This window comes from Salmo salar, chromosome 09, assembly GCF_965601325.2.
Source record: "Salmo salar chromosome 09, fSalSal1, whole genome shotgun sequence".
Taxonomy (NCBI): Eukaryota; Metazoa; Chordata; class Actinopteri; order Salmoniformes; family Salmonidae; genus Salmo; species Salmo salar.
In genome coordinates, this window is record NC_138299.1 from 143,483,582 (window position 1) to 143,503,597 (window position 20,016).

Genomic DNA, 20,016 nt, shown 5'->3' on the forward strand with positions numbered 1-20,016 from the left:
GTCCTTGACTGGCCCAGCCAGAGCCCAGACTTGAACCCGATCGAACATCTCGAGAGACCTGAATATAGATGTGCAGCGACGCTCCCCATCCAACCTGACATAGCTTGAGAGGAATGGGAGAAACTCCCCAAATACAGGTGTGGCAAGTTTGTAGCGTCATACCCAAGAAGACTCATGGCTGTAATCACTGCCAAACGTGCTTCAACCAAGTACTTAGTAAAGGGTCTGAAAACTTATATAAATGTGATATTTCTAAAAACCTGTTTTTGCTTTGTCATTATGGGGCATTGTGTGTAGATTGATAATAAGATTTTAAAATAAGGCTGTAACGTAACAAAATGTGGAAAAAGTCAAGGGACTGAATACTTTCTGAATGCACTGTACATACATTACTACATGTGCCTTAACGCGTCACCCCTCCCTGTCTTATCACTCGCCTCACACACACACTCCCTCCCTCTATCACAAGGCCTCTCCCTTGCATACTACTATCCCACCCCCTCTCTGCTAGCGTCTCACACACATGGAGAAGTGCCAACCGGCCACACCACAGTGGAGAACACGAGGCCCAGGGGCCAAGGACCCATCTATCTGGCCTCGGCACAGCTCCAGATGCTTCCTTTCTGCTTGATAAAACTAAACGCTTAATTACCACTTAGCGTCTCACCGACAGCATTTTCTGTATTTTATATATACACACTGTGTGCATGTCTTCTTCAGCAAGAGACATGCACGGTTTAGCCTTCAACATTTATTAATAATTCATGTTTTGTTACATTGGTCTAAATTTAGAGCCACGCCAAATTGGGAGCAAATTACATTTCGCTACGCATCCATGTCATCTCAAAGTGACAATGACTAATAACGACAACATATATTTTCCATAATAGTTGTGAAATCCCACGCAATAGGTATTCTGACAATTCATGGATGAAACAACTCATTGCCAATTACAATTTGCTAAATTGTCAGGAAATAACCTAAGCCCAGAAGGAGTCCAATAATTGTATCAGTGACAAGGCAGGGAACAGATTACTTTTGTCCTGCCTCTAATACTGTATAATTATCCTCACGCAAATCATCTGCATGCTTGATTCCTCCACTGAAATGCAAACTACACTCTTTCCTCTGAGGCCCATGCTCGCTCGGTGGTGGTTGACTCTCTCTCTGCTGTGGTGACAATAACAAGGCTCTCTCTTTCTGCGAGTAAAAAGGCATGCCCTGATGGTGGGTGGGTGAGTGAGTGAGTGCGGGAACACCAGCCACTAGGGCTCTGGACACCTCTAGTCATTCAGAGGAGTGATGGAGATGGAGCAGAGAAACGTGTGAAGAGGGGAATGGTTTGGAATCTGGGGATCAGTTCCTGTTATAAGAATGGAGTGCGCAACATATATAAAGGGTAGATCCCTGTGGACTGAGGTAGCTAGTTATATTTTTCTACAATGAAGCTCCAGTATTATTGTGTGTATAGACTTTAGTTGAGTTAGTCTGTGTAGGGTATGGCACCACTGGCCTTCCCACCTGTGAGCATTCATTCTCCTTTTAACCATGTGACCTGGCGCTGAACACATTCCCAGAGGGCTCTGGTTACCTGTTACTATGCCAACCAACGCATCCAAGAAGTGGGAAGTGGCAGAGAGGCACCTGGGGTCTGCTGTATGTCAGGGAGCCAACCCTCCCCCTCCCTGCATGACTAACCCACAGAAGAGAGGATGTGGAGCAAGAGGCAAAGTACTCATGTAAACACACACGTTGACAAGGTGAGGTAAGGGGAAACCTAAGAGACATTTTAAGACCTCTTCTGGTTTTCCCTGTTTAAATGACAGTGGAACATGAGGTAAAGCCCCCCCCTCCCTCCATTAAAGGTCATATTGTAGCAGGACTCAGAAACATGAACCAGGCTCCCTAGTCAGGAAGTCTCAAATCAGCACACACACGACACATCCTCCTACTAAACTCAGCAAAAAAAAGAAACCTCTCTTTTCAGGACCCTGTCTTTCAAAGATAATCCAAATAATTTCACAGACCTTCATTGTAAAGGGTTCAAACACTGTTTCCCATGCTTGTTCAATGAACCAGAAACAATTCATGAACATGCACCTGTGGAACGGTTGTTAAGACACTAACAGCTTACAGACGGTAGGCAAGTAAGGTCACAGTTATGATAACTTAGGACACTAAAGAGGCCTTTCTACTGACTCTGAAAAACACCAAAAGAAAGATGCCCAGGGTCCCTGCTCATCTGCGTGAACGTGCCTTAGGCATGCTGCAAGGAGGCATGAGGACTGCAGATGTGGCCAGGGCAATAAATTGCAATGGCCATACTGTGAGACGCCTAAGACAGAGCTACAGGGAGACAGGATGGACAGCTGATCGTCCTCGCAGTGGCAGACCACATGTAACACCTGCACTGGATCGGTACATCCGAACATCGCACCTGCAGGACAGGTACAGGATGGCAACAACAACTGCCCGAGTTACACCAGGAACGCACAAACCCTCCATCAGTGCTCAGGCTGTCCGCAATAGGCTGAGAGAGGCTGGACTGAGGGCTTGTAGGCCTGTTGTAAGGCAGGTCCTCACAAGACATCACCAGCAACAACAACGTCGCCTATGGGCACAAACCCACCGTCACTGGACCAGACAGGACTGGCAAAAAGTGCTATTCTCTGACGAGTCGCGGTTTTGTCTCACCAGGGGTGATGGTCGGATTCGCGTTTATCGTCAATGGAATGAGCGTTACACCGAGGCCTGTACTCTGGAGAGGGATCGATTTGGAGGTGGAGGGTCCGTCATGGTCTGGGGCAGTGTGTCACAGCATCATCGGACTGACCTTGTTGTCATTGCAGGCAATCTCAATGCTGTGCGTTACAGGGAAAACATCCTCCTCCTTCATGTGGTACCCTTCCTGCAGGTTCATCCTGACATGACCCTCCAGCATGACAATGCCACCAGCCACACTGCTCGTTCTGTGCATGATTTCCTGCAAGACAGGAATGTCAGTGTTCTGCCATGGACAGCGAAGAACCTGGATCTCAATCCTATTGAGCACGTCTGGGACATGTTGGATCGGAGGGTGAGGGCTAGGGCCATTCCCCCCAGAAATGTCCGGGAACTTGCAGGTGCCTTGGTGGAAGAGTGGCGTAACATCTCACAGCAAGAACTGGCAAATCTGGTGCAGTCTGAGGAGGAGATGCACTGCAGTACTTAATGCAGCTAGTGGCCACACCAGATACTTACTTTTAATTTTGACTGCCCCCTTTGTTCAGGGACACTTTATTCCATTTATGTTAGTCACATGTCTGTGGAACTTGTTCAGTTTCTCTCAGTTGTTGAATCTTATGTTCATACAAATATTTACACCTGTTAAGTTTGCTGAAAATAAACGCAGTTGACAGTGAGAGGACATTTCTTTTTTTGTTGAGTTTATATCGCTATGTGCATTGGGATGAGTCATTTTGTTTCATGATGAAAAGTCAAGCACGTCCATCCATTTCATAAAGCACCTGAAATGTCTTCCTAAATCCACATTTACATTTAATCTAATTGCCTGTGAGTGTCCCTCCCTCCCTTATTGTTGCAGTGCATCAGGCTGTAATCATCACGTCTTCCTGTGTCAGGAGCAGTTTAATCATTATCAGGCTGTAATCATCACGTCTTCCTGTGTCAGGAGCAGTTTAATCATTATCAGGCTGTAATCATCACGTCTTCCTGTGTCAGGAGCAGTTTAATCATTATCAGGCTGCACAGGCCTGGCTGTGTGTGTGTTTGTATAGAAGAGTGTATTCACTTTAACATGCTGCCTGATTAAAAACACCCCCTCTACATAATAACCAGCGTGTAGATCTGGGGAGATGACATTCATATTCCTGTTCTGACAGAGCAGACCAAGACGGAGCACACACCAGCCTACAGTGCTCTGCCGTTGGTGCTGAATAAACACACATGCATGCACAAACACATGCACAAACACACACACAAAGACAGAAAGGGTGTCAGACCTCTCGCTCCCTCTCATTCATAAATGCACCCAAGCAACTTCAGTAGAGACCTTAATACTAAAATAGGTACAGTCACTTCCGGAACAGCAAATAACTGACTATATCTGACACATGGATGCAGTCAGTCCTGAGTCAAACACACCACACTACTCCGAGATAGAGAGCCTATTCAGATTAGCCACCCATTCCCAGACTCTGTATTCAGCAGGATAATATAATTTTCCGAGGGGGTATTTATAGGAATTCTAAGAAATAGAAAGAGCAGTGGGCAACCAACCCTAAGCATGGTGATTGTGGAATAGACTCAATATCCAAGTCATTTCCTGACAATGTTTAACTCCCCATAACAGACTTGTGAAAAGCAGACAGGCATGTGGTTGCCCTGAATGTGCTCTCTCTTTCTCTTGGCAGGTTGTGATAGCCCCATGCCATGTCACATTGAGGGCTATATACAGCCTGTTGTTGTGTCAGTAATTCACTAGCCTTCCTTGATGTGTGTGTGTGTGTGTGTGTGTGTGTGTGTGTGTGTGTGTGTGTGTGTGTGTGTGTGTGTGTGTGTGTGTGTGTGTGTGTGTGTGTGTGTGTGGTAATGAACATAGGGGTGCCATGGTAAAGATATGGAGACACGTTGGCTCAGATAACTCTGGAGATTACCCTCAGTGGAAGACAGTGAAGTAGTTGTTTATCAGGACTAGTAGGGGTGTTGGTAGGTGGTAAAATGTTAACCTCTCAAACCAGGCTGGAAAATGAGATGAGGGGAGCTAACCCCCTACAAAAGTACACCCAAGAAAAACAGCATGCACACCAAAACCCACATAGGAAATGCTTACAAGTTAGCAGAGCTACCAGCCTCAACCCCTACCAGGGCTCTAAACTACGACCAATTTGGTTACATTTGTGATTCATTTTTCTGTGCGACCAAGCTCATCACTAAGCTCCGGACCCTGGGATTGAAAACCTCCCTCTGCAACTGGATCCTGGATTTCCTAACGGGCCGCCCCAGGTGGTGAGGGTAGAAAACAACACATCCGCCACGCTGACCTTCAACATGGGGCCTCTCGGGTGCGTTGCTAGTCCCCTCCTGTACTCTCTGTTCACCCACCACCATCATTAAGTTTGCTGACGACACGACGGTGGCAGGCCTGATCACCAATGACGATGAGACAGCCTTCAGGGAGGAGGTCAGTGACTTGGCAGTCTGGTGCCAGGACAATAACCTTTCCCACAACGGCAGCAAGACAACGGAGCTGATCGTGGACTAGAGAGAACGGAGGGCAGAGCACACCCCCATCCACAGGACTGTAGTGGAACGGGACGAGAGCTTCAAGTTCCTCATGTCCACATCACTAAGCATACATGCAATGTCATCAGAGGCTGACGTATGCTGAAAGTGGAACAAGAGAGCTCGGTTGTTTTTGAAAGTTTGTGGGACCACTACTATCTGTCCCGGGATACTGCCAAACCCTAATAACCTGCGGCTTGGTAAAGCGGTTAGCCTATCTGCTCGCTATGAAGCTAGCCAGGTTTCCTTGACAGTTTGAACACCGCCCTCGATACGGTTAGCCCTTGCGGCTGGTACTGCGGATAGTTCCGGGCTTGTGGCTGTATAAATCCCAGCTGTTTGTTGACGTTTCCGTCGGCCCTGAGAGCTGTGCTGGCTGGAACTGCGTTGAGTACCAGCGTTAGCCTACGTTGCTACCATGACAAAGACCAAAGCCTAAAATCTTTGAAATTGTTGCATGTTTAAAAGCCAGTGAGCTCACTGAAATTATAAATAAGGAGTTGGTCAGTATAAAAATAAGGGATAAATAATAAACGGGTCATAAATAGAGAAAACTAAAAGCATTGCATTTGTTTTAAAACATTCTCTAAAACCTAAACCTCAATTGGAATTGTGTAGAAATGGTGTGACCACTGAGCAAGTTGAGTAAGCTAAACTGCTAGGTATAACATTGGATGGTCAATTATCATGGCCAAGTCATATTGACAAAGTTGTTAAGATGGAGAGGGGTATCTGTTAAAATAAACGTTAGGTATTTTTTACACAATTCAACTGTACTAGTTGTTCAGGCTCTGGTCTTGTCCCATCTCGATTACTGTCCACTAATATGGTCAAGTGCAGCAAAGAATGACCTAGCAAAGCTGCAGCTGGTTCAAAACAGAAGCAGCACACCTTGCCATTAATTACACATACAGAACTAACATCAACAACATGCATGCCAGTCTTTCCTGGCTGAGGGTTGACGAGAGACTAACTGCAGCAAATCTTGTTTATGTGATAAATATTATTAAATTCACATTTCCAAACTGTCTGTATAATCAACTTACATATAGCTCTGAAAGACATACTTACCCTACCAGACATGCCGCTGGGAGTCTCTTCACAGTCCCCAAATCCAGAACGAATTCAAGGCAACGCACAGTATTATATAGAGCCCTGATCACATGGAACTCAATTCCATCTGAAATTACTCAAGCAATTGCAAAATTTGCTTTAAAAAAAACAAATAACACACCTCACCTAGTTGTAATGGCTATGTTAATGATTTAAATGTATCTAAATTGTAAAGTGTATTTTTCTTTCTGCATTGTTGGGAAGGGCCATAAATAAGCATTTCCCTGTTTGACTACACCTGTTGTTTATGAAGCATGTGACAAATACATTTGATTTGATCATAATTGTTGTAATGATAAGGCTTCACTGTACTGTTATTTCCAGTGGTGGAAAAAGTACTCAAATGTCATACTGTAGTAAAAGTAAAACATACCTTAACAGAAAATGACTCGAGTGAAAGTAACCCAGTGAAATACTATTTGAGTAAAATTCTAAAAGTAATATAAATAGTAAAGTGCAGATACCCCAAAAACGACTTATGTAGTACTTTAAAGTATTTTTACTTATGTACTTCACACCACTGGTTATTTCCAAGCGCCAAAAAGATATGCCCCATTAATATAGCAAAAACGGTTTTCTTCTAGCCCAACCAGGTCAAAAGATCTGACCCATATTACCGGGGCAAGGTTTTTGTCTTCCTATAGTGGATCGCCGGGACTGCATTTTACATTCATAAACCATGCCGTGGGCCATTCTAAAACTACTTGCGCGTATTCAGTGACGTTGCCTGGTTTTGTACCGGAAGGCCTGCCGACTTCAAGTGCTTCCTACTGGGTATCACGGTCGGTAGCTAACGTGGCCTACATAAGAAATAATTAATATTGACAGCCATCTAGATGTCAACTTGATACATAGCCTAAATACAGACTACTACTCAATGGGGAGAGCATGAATCGCAGCACCGGGAAACAGTGCCCTTGACAAGCACTACTGTCCGGTAACGGAGTGGCATGTAGCTACCTAGTAGCCAATATCAAGGTAACCGTCACAGTAAGCACACGCATAAAACGCACGAAGCAACAGTACACCCATAATAAATACTTTTAATCCAAAATAAACAATTGTCCGTTTTATAACTGAAAATGTACAATTATTTGTGTAAAACAAACAGTGAAATACGACTCAGACTCATCCTCTGGTTTAAAAACAGAAGTCCAAACTCTCGCGGTACGGTCGCTCAACGTACGGTAATTGCGTGGTAGGAAATAATTTCCCTTTATCCGGTTTACAACCTCACTGCCAGTTAATTGAAAATGGAACCTTTTTCAAAATATCACCCTTTCTAAAACAAGCCATATACAGCTGGTTGCAAATCCATTTTCACCCTCCAGAAAAGACAGAACAAATATTACAACAAATAATGGTTAAAATTAAATATAATATTTTTTATAGCAATTAGTGTATGAAAAAAATGAATTATCTTTGGTAATGATATTATGAATGGGAAAGGTGGAGTTATGTCACGTGTAGTTAACAAACATATATGGAAATGTTTACTCTATCCAAAATTACAACCAACAGATTGCAGCATTACCGCAAAAATGGAGAAGGCAAGTGCCCTTAATTTATTGACCAAAATTGGCAACCAGTTTAACTTGAGGACCAGAATGTTGACCGCGGCGCCACACAAGTGGCAAAATAGTTGGCAAGAGATTTTTTTATGTGCCAATTCTGTGGCACGTGGTTTTTGAACCGACACATAAAACAACGCTTGCGAGTTTTTCAATTTAAATTATTATACAAATTTCTTGCCACAAACAGAATGTTATGTATTTGGGGCATACAACCATCTCAGCTCTGCAGATTTTGCTACGAAGAGACAGAATCATTAGATCCCTTATTTTGGTATTGCCCCTATGTAGCTTGTTTCTGGTCACAGGTTCAGGAATGGCTGAAAAATCACAACATTTATCTCAAATTAACCCTACAAATAGCACTGTTGAGAGATTTGGAAAACCATAATCAATCAATCAACAATATAACAATAGTTTTAGTAAAAATATTTATCTTTAACTTACAATCTGTAGATACTATGTAATTAGTCAGGTTCAGAATTTCTGTGAAACAGCACAGTTGAAAAATATATGGCACATGGAAATCATAAGAGGGCAGTTTACAGAGATAGGTGTGATGGACTAAGAGTAGCTGAGGGGTGGGTTTACAGAGATAGGTGGGATGGACAGAGTAGCTGAGGGGTGGGTTTACGGAGATAGGTGGGATGGACTAAGAGTAGCTGAGGGGTGATAATGAAACCGAAGAAAAAGAACACAGCTTAATCAACACCGTCCAACCTATAGCAGAGCGCTTTCCACACACCCACTACTTTCCACACGCCCACTACTTACCTTTTCGACACACCCACTTGCCCATACTCAGGTCGCTTAATTGGGATGCAGCTAACGCCTTCTCCATCTCAACTGGAAAATTGTGCTTTTACACAATGTACAAACCTTATATTCTGCTAATTACTTTGTAATTTCAATGACAGGTATTCGATCAACATTTTCGTTTTTCTAATAAATTAACGTCTTTACGGTATTACATATTAGTTTCTAGGGCACAACAATATAGGCTGTATCTAAATCAATAAAAAATAGTATTTTCTGATGCTCCTAAATTTCATGTGGTGCTCCTAACTGTTTTAAGTTGGGAACACCAGTGCTACCAATTATTTCATTTTTTAAAATTTAGAGCCCTGACCCCGACACACACATGCATCTGTAATGGCAGCCTTCTTCCTTCGCAGGATGCAAGCAGCAGCAAAGTAGTGTGTGTGTGTGTCAGTGAAGGCTCCTCAGAGGAGGAAGGGGACAACCATGCTCCTCAGTGAATTTCATAAAACATTTAAAAAGTTCACCTTTTTAGATAAAACTATACTAAATATATTCACGTCACCAGTAGCCTCAACAGCACTACGTAGGGTAGCACCATGATGGAGCCGGAGGACAGCTAGCTTCCATCCTCCTCTGAGTACATTGACTTTAATACAAAACTTAGGAGGCTCATGGTTCTCACCCCTTTCCATGGACTAACACAGTAATTATGACAACTTCCGGAGGACATCCTCCAACCTTTCAGAGCTCTTGCAGCATGAACTGACATGTTGTGCATCCAATCAAAGGATTAAATGAATCAATCTAGTACTGAAAGCATAAGTTATAGCTAGCTAGCACTGCAGTGCATAAAATGTGATGAGTAGTTGACTCAGAGAGAGAAAGACAATAGTTGAACAGTTTTAAACAAATACATTTCGTATTTTTTTTTTCACTTTCAGTTTCACTTACTTAGCTAGCAAATGCAGTTAGCTAGTTTAGCCTACTCAAACACCCTGCTCAAAAAGAGGGATGCTATGTTAGCTAGCTGGATATGACTATCCAACAACACAAAAAAAGCTTCCAAGCGAAGGTAAGCGTTTGGTTTTACAAATGTATTGCCACCAAGGCCCGCCGGTGTTAGTTCTAAAATGCCTACTGACTGTATACTGTAACGTTACTGCATGATTGTAGCGGGTTTACTAACACGTTATTTCTATTAGCTATGTTGACTATGCCATTACTTTATCAGATATGGTGACAACGATGTAGGCTGTGTGTAGCGGTTATGATATGGTTTGGCTTGGAAAGTTTTTTTCGCCTGGTCACATACAGCTGATGTGTTGTGCATTGAAGTTCACAAGCGAAGGGAAAAGGTGAGAGGAGGAGAGCGCATAGATACGAGAAGGAATATAACGTGGCAGCTATGAAAGTGAACTGTGTTTACAGGTGATCAGGGTTGTATTCATTCTGCCTATTAAGTTGAAAAACATTTCTTAAACAGAATGAAGTGGGGATAAACATATCTGAATTTGTCCAATAGAAACTCTTGTTTGCAACTGTTGGACTAATGATTACACCCTAGATCAGCTAGCTGCAGGCAAGAGTGTGCCAGGCGGTATTGAATGTGTCACTGTCTGTCCATGTGTTACTGTCTGTCCCCTCAAATTTTTCTCGCGACATGTGTGCATCTAGGTTGTAAACGTTCATTCATAGACTAGGTTCTAGCATCATCATGATTGCTATAGAGAAAATTTGAGTATCATGTAAACCTATCGCTGTTACATTGAACTGGGTGAATGGAATATGAATGACAGTCATCCAATATGCTGTATTAATAACAAGGCAATGCTCATGGAAAAAAAATAATTGTCCTCCCTCATCTTAAACAGAAACGGGACCGACCGCCACTGGTGTGTGTGTGTACATGTGTGTGTGCCCCCCAGGATATACACAGAACAGGATAGTTATATCACAGAGGCCCAAGCTCCAACCACTACGCCTGAAGGACTCATTCTATCAACGACACTCTGATTTATTCATAGCTTTAGTGTTACGCTACTAAACAAAAACATGAATGTCGTTTCTCACTCAAAAAATATATATAAACACAGAAAAATACAATTGAATTGGATTCATAGTGGAAAATCTACATCAGCAAAGTGGAGAAAAATTCCTGGTTTCCCTGCCTTCAAATAGACCGATGCCTGAGTTCAATATGCCACCACTCACCCACTCTCAAAGGCACAAATTGTCATGCACGTGAGAGCACAGCATATATTCCAGTTGTTGTTGTTTATTCTATTATCAAAAAGCACACAGAGAAATCCTGCTATACAGTACACTCATTAGGGCCTTCCATTGTGTGCTTTAAAGCGAGTCCAAAAGCAGCAGAATGTCACACAATTTAGAGTAAAGTGAATAATCACTCTGCCGAATGAGTAACAGCTAAAAATACAGAGGGAAATAAATCTCTCAGCTAAGTGGCTTTTGTTTCTTTATTAATGAGAGATCAATTTCTCTCATAATTCACTAGAAAGACTGCCAAGACAGAACTAAAGAAAGCCCACTTGGTTTAGAGAGATCTAAACTAGAAATAAAGAAATGTAGTGAAGGGTTTATAAGAGCATATGGAGTGACCGGGAGCCAGTTTAATACAAGGGAGCAACGTGTCATTTGTATGATTAAATTATATGCTAGATTACTGAGAAAGCTCGGAAAGCCTCAAGCCTCATTCCTCCCAATTCCAGCCCATAAAGGAAATATTAGAAATAAGAATGGAAACTAAATGGGACATCTCAGCATTTTACACTCCCTCCCTCCTTACCTCCCTCCTCATCCTCCTACATCCAAAAATAAACCATTAGGCAGTTATGTGCTGGGGCGCCAAGGAAAAGAGAACTAAAAGGTGTCGGTGAGAGGCTTGTGCCTTTCCCTTCACACTGAACATGCAGAATGGGAGCAGGCTCAACTTATTTTTCCAAAGCTACAGTATTCAGTCAGTCACTAGACACCAACTGATGGTGCTGTTGACTGATGAGGACCAATATGGGGGATAGCAGTGGGTAAACAAACAGCCAAATGACCCCCCTCCATCCAAACCACCTGTAAGAGTGAAAACATAAAGACTGAGAAAGAGGTACACGCTACCTGCCAGTAGATCACCCACCCATCTATCTCCCACTGAATCAGCAAGCTCAGCTCCTTTCCTCCGGTCTCCTCCCACGCCCCAATCGTCACTCCTAGAAGCAAAATAATGTCAATGAGACAGGTCAGTAAAAATCTCACCATTTTAACAACCCCAGCAGACATAGACTTCCCTGGGGATAGGCGATAGAGAGAGAGAGTTTCTAAATCTGATAGGGGCCTTCCAGCAGGTAGCATAAGACTGGATCTGGACTGACTCCATACAGGCTGAGCCCACTTAGCAGCAATGACACAACACATCCCATCTAAACAACGCAATGCAAACAGATCAGATTTAATCTACAGCAGACAAGTCTGTCCACTTTAATCTGTGGAAGGAACCAGCAGCCGGGGAGATTCACTGATAGCTAAGATAGTTGCTTAAACAAAATTGCATGGAATATGTGTAAGAAGTGGTTTTAAACTCCTACGATTGTGAGACTGGAAGGAAGGGGTTTGATGAATACAGGCCACAGACTGGCCACTGTGTTATCATTTAAGGATACATTTCCTCAAAGTAGTCGATGTGTGGAGGCTGTAGGATGTCGAGAGCCGAGAGCACCTGTGGAGAGGAGAGGAGGTCAGGCACATCCGCAGGGAGGGGATGGAGAGGGATCAGAGAGAGAGAGTAAAGAGAGAAAGAATCGGAAAGGACAGAGAGGAAGAGATGAGGGTGGGAGGTGACAGGGGGAAGAGAAAAAGAGGAACCAAGAGAGGGGAGGGAGGCTAGCCATCCACTCACGTTATCATGTTTGAAGAAGCACAGCATCTTCAGCTCGCGGAAGACCCTCTTACAGGAGACGAGGTTCTGGAAGACGTTGGGCATCTTTTTGAGGGCGACTCGCTTTCCATCCCGGGGGTCCGTCACTGACCTGGAGTGGGGGGAGAGGATCAGAGAATGAGACGAGACCCTCACAGACAGCACACAGCAAGCTCCTGTCATAGCCCTGTAGTTGATACCCAGCCACATATTCAGAGTGAGTGGCAACACAGTAAATTATTAAAAACATGAAAAACATAGCATGAAAAAACAAGCAGTCTAAGAAATTATCAATATTAACAGTGCTAAGAGAGAAATAAGTGCAATTCAGGTTAAACACTGCTTTGGTTACGCTAGTGAAGCTACTATCATCTAAACAGGGGTGCGATTTGGTCACACTACTAAGGTACTATCATCTTAGCAGGGGTGAAGTAACTGTAAACCCAGAAATACAAATACATCTCACACCAGGAAGTTCACATTCAGTGGTGTTCCTGTATTGAATAACAATATTTATTTACATTTTCCTTAAAAGGAAATGTCTTCATAACAACCACCTAACCCCAGCCTTAAGAGGAAGATTAGTCCAGAGCATTTTACAATTCCCATTAGCAGAAAACAGAAAGGTCGTGAAATAGAGGTTATTTATTTTCACTGAGACGGTGGTCATTGAGGCACACTGTGTAGTTTGTCAACATGCATCTAATGTAACACGGACCAGAACAACCTGAACCCTTGACACACACAATTAAGTATGTACAGTACCAGTCAAAAGTTTGGACACAACTACTCATTCAAGGGTTTTCTTTATTTTTACTATTTTCTACATTGTGTAATAAGAGTGAAGACATCAAAACTATGAAGTAACACATACGGAATCATGTAGTAACCAAAAAAAGTGTTAAACAAATCAAAATATGTTATATTTCAAATTCTTCAAAGTAGCCACCCTTTGCACACTCTTGGCATTCTCTCAACCAGCTTCATGAGGTAGTCACCTGGAATGTTTTTCAATTAACATGTGTGCCTTGTTAAAATGCTTTTGAGCCAATCAGTTGTGTTGTGACAAGGTAGGGGTGGTATACAGAAGATAGCCCTATTTGGTAAAAGACAGAGTCCATATTATGGCAAGAATAGCTCAAATAAGCAAATAGAAATGACAGTCCATCATTACTTTAAGACATGAAGGCCAGTCAATCTGTAAAACCATCAAGCGCTATGACGAAACCTCCACAGAAATGGAAGACCCAGAATTACCTCTGCTGCAGTTACCAGCCTCAGAAATTGCAGCCCAAATAAATGCTTCATCAAGGTGACCCGATCCTGTAGGTTCATGCTCTACAACATTCGCAGAGTACGACCCTGCCTTACACAGGAAGCGGCGCAGGTCCAAATCCAGGCACTTGTCATCTCCCGTCTGGATTACTGCAACTCGCTGCTGGCAGGGCTCTCTGCCTGTGCCATTAAACCCCTACAACTCATCCAGAACGCCGCAGCCCGTCTGGTGTTCAACCTTCCCAAATTCTCTCACGTCACCCCGCTCCTCCGCACACTCCACTGGCTTCCAGTTGAAGCTCGCATCTGCTACAAGACCATGGTGCTTGCCTACGGAGCTGTGAGGGGAACGGCACCTCCATACCTTCAAGCTCTGATCAGTCCCTACACCCAAAGAAGGGCACGTAAGTTCAAGTAACAGAGACATCAACTGTTCAGAGGAGACTGCATGAATCAAGCCTTCATGGTCAAATTGCTGCACTACTAAAGGACACCAATAATAAGAAGAGACTTGCTTGGGCAAAGAAACACGAGCAATGGACATTAGACCTATGGAAATTTGGCCTTTGGTCTGATGAGTCCAAATTTGAGATTTTTTGTTCCAACCGTTGTGTCTTTGTGAGACGCAGAGTAGGTAAACGGATGATCTCAACATGTGTGGTTCCCACCATGAAGGAGGTGTAGGGGTGCTTTGCTTGTGTCAGTGATTTATTTAGAATTCAAGGCACACTTAACCAGCATGGCTACCACAGCATTCTGCAGTGATATGCCATCCCATCTGGTTTGCGCTTAGTGGGAATATAATTTGTTTTTCAACAGGACAATGACCCAACACACCTCCAGGCTGTGTAAGGGCCATTTGACCAAGAAGTAGAGTGATGGAGTGCTGCATCAGATGACCTGGCCTCCACAATCACCTGACCTCAACCCAAATGAGATGAGTTAGACCACAGAGTGAAGGAAAAGCAGCAAACAAGTGCTCAGCATATGTGGGAACTCCTTCAAGGCTGTTGGAAAAGCATTCCAGGTAAAACTGGTTGAGAGAATGCCAAGAGCGTGTAAATCTGTCATCAAGGCAAAGGGTGGCTATTTTGAAGAATCTAAAATATATTTTGATTTGTTTAACACTTTGTTACTACATGATTCCATGTGTTATTTCATAGTTTTGATGTCTTCACTATTATTCTACAATGTAGTAAAAATAAAGAAAAACCCATCAATGAGTAGGTGTGTCTAAACTTTTGACCTACCCACATAATCACTCAAATTATGTTTCAAAGGTAATGGTAATAAAAGTTATTAACAAAGTGTGGAGACAAGAAGAAAGTGTGATCTGATAGAGAGAATATGGTAAATGGTTAACTGGATGAAGTATTTGTTTAATTTATCATGCCTGCATTGATGCCGCAGATGGATCACTAGCAGACAGAGCAGAAAGCCATGTGAGTCAGACAGGCCAGACCACCCTTGGAACCCACATCTCACTTAAAGGACACACACACACACACACACACACACACACACACACACACACACACACACACACACATTTACTTACGCACACTACAGCACCTCGCACAGTCGCACACAAACTCACATTCACCAACATACCCATGAACCCTCTCACTCAGACACACACACACTTCCAGGCCGAGAGATGAGAAGCAGTAACCACCTTGAGGATCTCGCAGACCCTCACAGTTTTTAATCAGCAAGCCTTTTAGAGATGAAACGCTTTTCCAAAATAATATTATCCCCCACTTCAAACAGGAAAAATAAACCCTAAAACCATAAGAGTTTAATCTAAGAAGAAAAGCCTGGTTCCACATTCTATTTCCTTCCCGAATGGCCAGGAGTGAAAAATGTATCCATCAATTGTGGTTTGATTCAAACCTACAGCCAGATACCATGCAGCAAGCCTTTGATGTGGGTCGAAATGGTACCTGCTGATCAGGGCATCACTGGGAGAGTACAAGGAGGCGTGGGCCTGATGCGATTTTTCACTTGGACGGCCGTCTACGCACTGACTCACAGCGACAAGTTCAGAAGAGAGCAAAGGGAACCCCAGTTAGAACTCAGGGCTGAAGCCTGTCTGACCAACCAGATCTTGTCATAAATACAACATACAGAGGACACCGCTGCTGAAACAGTCTGCATCTCTGGCAGAACATTGATCCGTGTGGTTGAGACCTGTGTGCTGTGCCGCCTGCTATCCACTGCCCAAATCATGCAAGAATCCAATTCGATACTGGATTCAATACTGGATTACGCTAGTGAGCGTAACATGTTTTTATAATTGGCATTTTTAGGACAATACCTATGAATATTTGAAATGTACCATATTGCTTTCGCGGGGGTATTGTGCTGCATAAATTTGCTAATGCAATATCCACACCTCCGCGGAGTAACCTACACACCTCCGCGGAGTAACCTACACACCTCCGCGGAGTAACCTACACACCTCCGCGGAGTAACCTACACACCTCCGCGGAGTAACCTACACACCTCCTTGGTTTCCTGTTGAAAATATATTTGGAGATATAGGTTTTAACACCAGCCTGGGCTCTCTCATGCGTCAGCCTTATGGGGAATGTACTAGCTAATGTGCCACAGTTCCTCTTGTCCCATCGCTACATTACAACAACTACAGTAGGGCCATCCCCGACTACAATAAAATATTGGTTCGACCAATTGACTGGTCGAAATGTTAAAACATGTATTTTTCCATATACAGACACACCTTATGTATTTTAATAAAATCAACTACATGTAGGCTACTGAGATTGTCTGATGCTTTAAGCACACTGTGAATTAAATAATTAAGACACACAAATGACTCAAGAGGGAGCCAGAGATCGAGATAGCTTAAACAGAAGAAAAAAAAAAATGTTCCCGAACCACCACCTCCTGCTGCTGGCCTTCCCAGATTCTGCCATTACACTCCCGAAGTAGCTGATAATAGGCTACACTAGGGGTCAGCAACCTTTTCCATTTAGAGTGCCAAATTTATCTTACCATTTCTACCGATCTGCGTGCCAATTATGATCTTCATCTGGACATGTTTGTGGAACAATTTCATTTATAATATAGTCTTCATATCTCATAATCATTGTCATGTGATTATTAAGAATTCTATCTAAATTAAAATTATACCAAATCTAAAAGTAACTTCTATTGCCATTGCCAACTTGGGAAATATAGCCTACATAAAGCCAACGAATAAAAACAATGCAGCTTGTAGTTACAAAATATCCTGATAAAAATAAATCACATTGGCTTTGCATGGCCTTTCTGCAAGGAACTTGAAACATTGTATCAACTATCAACTATCAGCCCCTAGTTTGCTCTAACAAACTTGCAACATTGTATAAAATACTCTGGCCCATCAGTTTCCCAAGCCAGTGAGATCCAGACAGACACAGCTGTAGGCTATTTGCGCAAGGTATAAGAAGTAAATAAGGTAGGCCTACTTTATGACCTTTCCACCTGATAAAAGCATGATAGTTTTTCCCTTTCACGAGAGTGGTTATAGAAAGGGAGCTGGAAAGATTTTTCAAATAGGCTACATTGAGGAACTATTGTCACTCTCAATGGATGTACAGTACCAGTCAAAAGTTTGGACACACCTACTCAAGGGTTTTTCTTTATTTTTACTCTTTTCTACATTGTGGAACAATAGTGAAGACATCAAAACTATAAAATAACACATATGGAATCATGTAGTAACCAAAAAAAAAGTGTTAAACAAATCAAAATTTGACATTCTTCAAAGTAGCCACCCTTTGCCTTGATAACAGCTTTTCACACTCTTTGCATTCTCTCAACTAGCTTCATGAAGTAGTCACCTGGAATGCATTTCAATTAACAGGTGTGCCTTGTTAGCAGTGAATTTATTTCCTTCTTAATGCTTTTGAGCCAATCAGTTGTGTTGTGACAAGGTAGGGGAGGTATACAGAAGATAGCCCTACTTTGTAAAATATAATAATATGGCAAGAACAGCTCAAATAAGCAAAGAGAAATGACACTCCATCATTACTTTAAGACATGAACTTCAGTCAATACGGATAATTTCAAGAACTTTGAACGTTTCTTCAAGTGCAGTCGCAAAAACCATCAAGTGCAATGATGAAACTGTCTCTCGTGAGGACCTCCACAGGAAAGGAAGACCCAGAGTTACCTCTGCTGCAGAGGATAAATTCATTAGAGTTAACTGCACCTCAGATTATAGCCCCAAAACATGCTTCAAAGTTCAAGTAAGACATCTTAACATCAACAGTTCAGAGGAGACTGCATGAATCAGGCCTTCATGGTCAAATCGCTACTAAAAGGACACCAATAAGAAGAAAAGACTTGCTTGCGCCAAGAAACACGAGCAATGGACATTAGACCGGTGGAAATGTGCTTTGGTCTGATGAGTCCAAATTTGAGATTTTTGGTTCCAACCGCCCCATGTCTTTGTGAAACACAGAGTAGGTGAACAGATGATCTCCGCATGTGTGGTTCCCACCGTGAAACATGGAGGTGTGATGGTGTTGGGGTGCTTTGCTGGTGTCACTGTTGGTGATCAATGGATGTAAAAAAAGACTTTGTTTACTTTCTGTTTGAGGTGAAGACATTTTTTATTTGAGAAGCTTCACAGCTCATTAGTGGTGGTGAGTTAAGCCAATCAGAAATACTATCAGATCCCCAAATGGGCACATTCATACGCCTCCATTTGTGCGCAGGACAGGTAACCTAGGCCTACTTCTATGCGTAATCAGCTGCGCGTCCTTACTCAACATTGACAGAGCACTTCAAACAAAACACAATGAATAAATTGACAACTCGTAAATGAAATGAACCACAAGTGTAGCCTAGGTTTTGCGCTCTGCAAACAACGTGTCCACTCTGACAATGAGAACTGTAAAAGGCCGTAATAGTAATATATTGAATGCACTAACAGAAATTACGTTAACCAAACAAACATTGTACATGACAAATTATGACCAAACAATCGACCAGTCGACAAAATGGGGTCAGCCCTAAACTAGTGTCATATTTAGAAGATTCAAACAAAGGTATGTTTGAAATGTCAATAATCATGTTATATTTTGCCTCACACGGCAGGCGGTCTGGTGAGTTTACTGACAGAAACAAGCCTTCTTTCCACCACAAGGTTAATGCATCATAATGCATTTTTTAGAAGGTGTATTTTAGATCCAAAAAAGGGGAGGCGGAAGGAAGAAGCGGAATGTATCTCATCTGTTTATTATTAATAGATGGTGTGTTTCAGGCAGCTAGTGAAGGATCTGCAGTCACAGCAGCAACATTCTGTGGTTTCTAGGCCCTCTGTCTCCCCTATAGAGCAGCACAGACCGCAGCTGCCTGCCTGCCTCTCCCCCAGCCTGTATGCTCATCATGACCAGTGTCGCTCTCTCTCTTCACAAACACAGGAATGCTTTTATTATTGTTGCTGTCGTGTCCTGGCCAGGAGGAAGGGAGGGACAGGTAAAAACCTCTCTGAATAAACCAATGTTAGGCCTCACCTGACCTGTCACTGGCCACAATGCAGTCCACAGCTACACATCACACTCATAGTGGATCTGGTTCCACCCCGGCACGGGCAGCTTAGAAGAACAGGCACAAGTTACTCCACAAACCACTCAAACATTGGAAGGTTTCACACTCCTCATTAATCAAAAGCAGAAGTGTTGAGTAACTGATCAGTCAACAGTGGGAAGTCAGCTTTGCCCCTTGATTACATTCCACCTAGCAGATGCATGGTTTAAATCACTATGATGGAAACCATGTTCATACATACATCCACCCCACACACCCATCATTTTCCATATACTTGTTACTGGCCATGGGAGGGTGATTGTTGCAGAAACCCCACAGGTGGGTATTAGGTCAATGCCCTGACGACCAGGGCTGGGCGGTATACCGTATTTTACTATATACCAGTATTGATGCATGGACCGGTTTGGGTTTTTACTTTACCTTCTATAACGGTATTTGAATGTTTGGTTTGTTAAATGTGATATGCCGTGTGTAACGTCCCATTTTTATAGTTTACTCCGCTACTTGAGTCATCCCTCTCCGCTCTCT

The 20,016-nt window shown here is 42.8% G+C and overlaps 1 protein-coding gene across 1 annotated transcript in view; it reads right to left on the reverse strand.

Annotated features, from left to right (window-relative positions):
- Positions 1 to 20,016, reverse strand: part of nlk2 (nemo-like kinase, type 2) — a 94,733-nt gene that overhangs the window by 37,654 nt on the left and 37,063 nt on the right. The window contains exons 2-3 of the mRNA XM_014214972.3: positions 12,637 to 12,766; positions 12,401 to 12,456 (exon numbers count right to left, since the gene is read on the reverse strand). Of these exons, the coding sequence (XP_014070447.1) occupies positions 12,401 to 12,456; positions 12,637 to 12,766 (186 nt within the window). The remainder of the gene's footprint in view (positions 1 to 12,400; positions 12,457 to 12,636; positions 12,767 to 20,016) is intronic.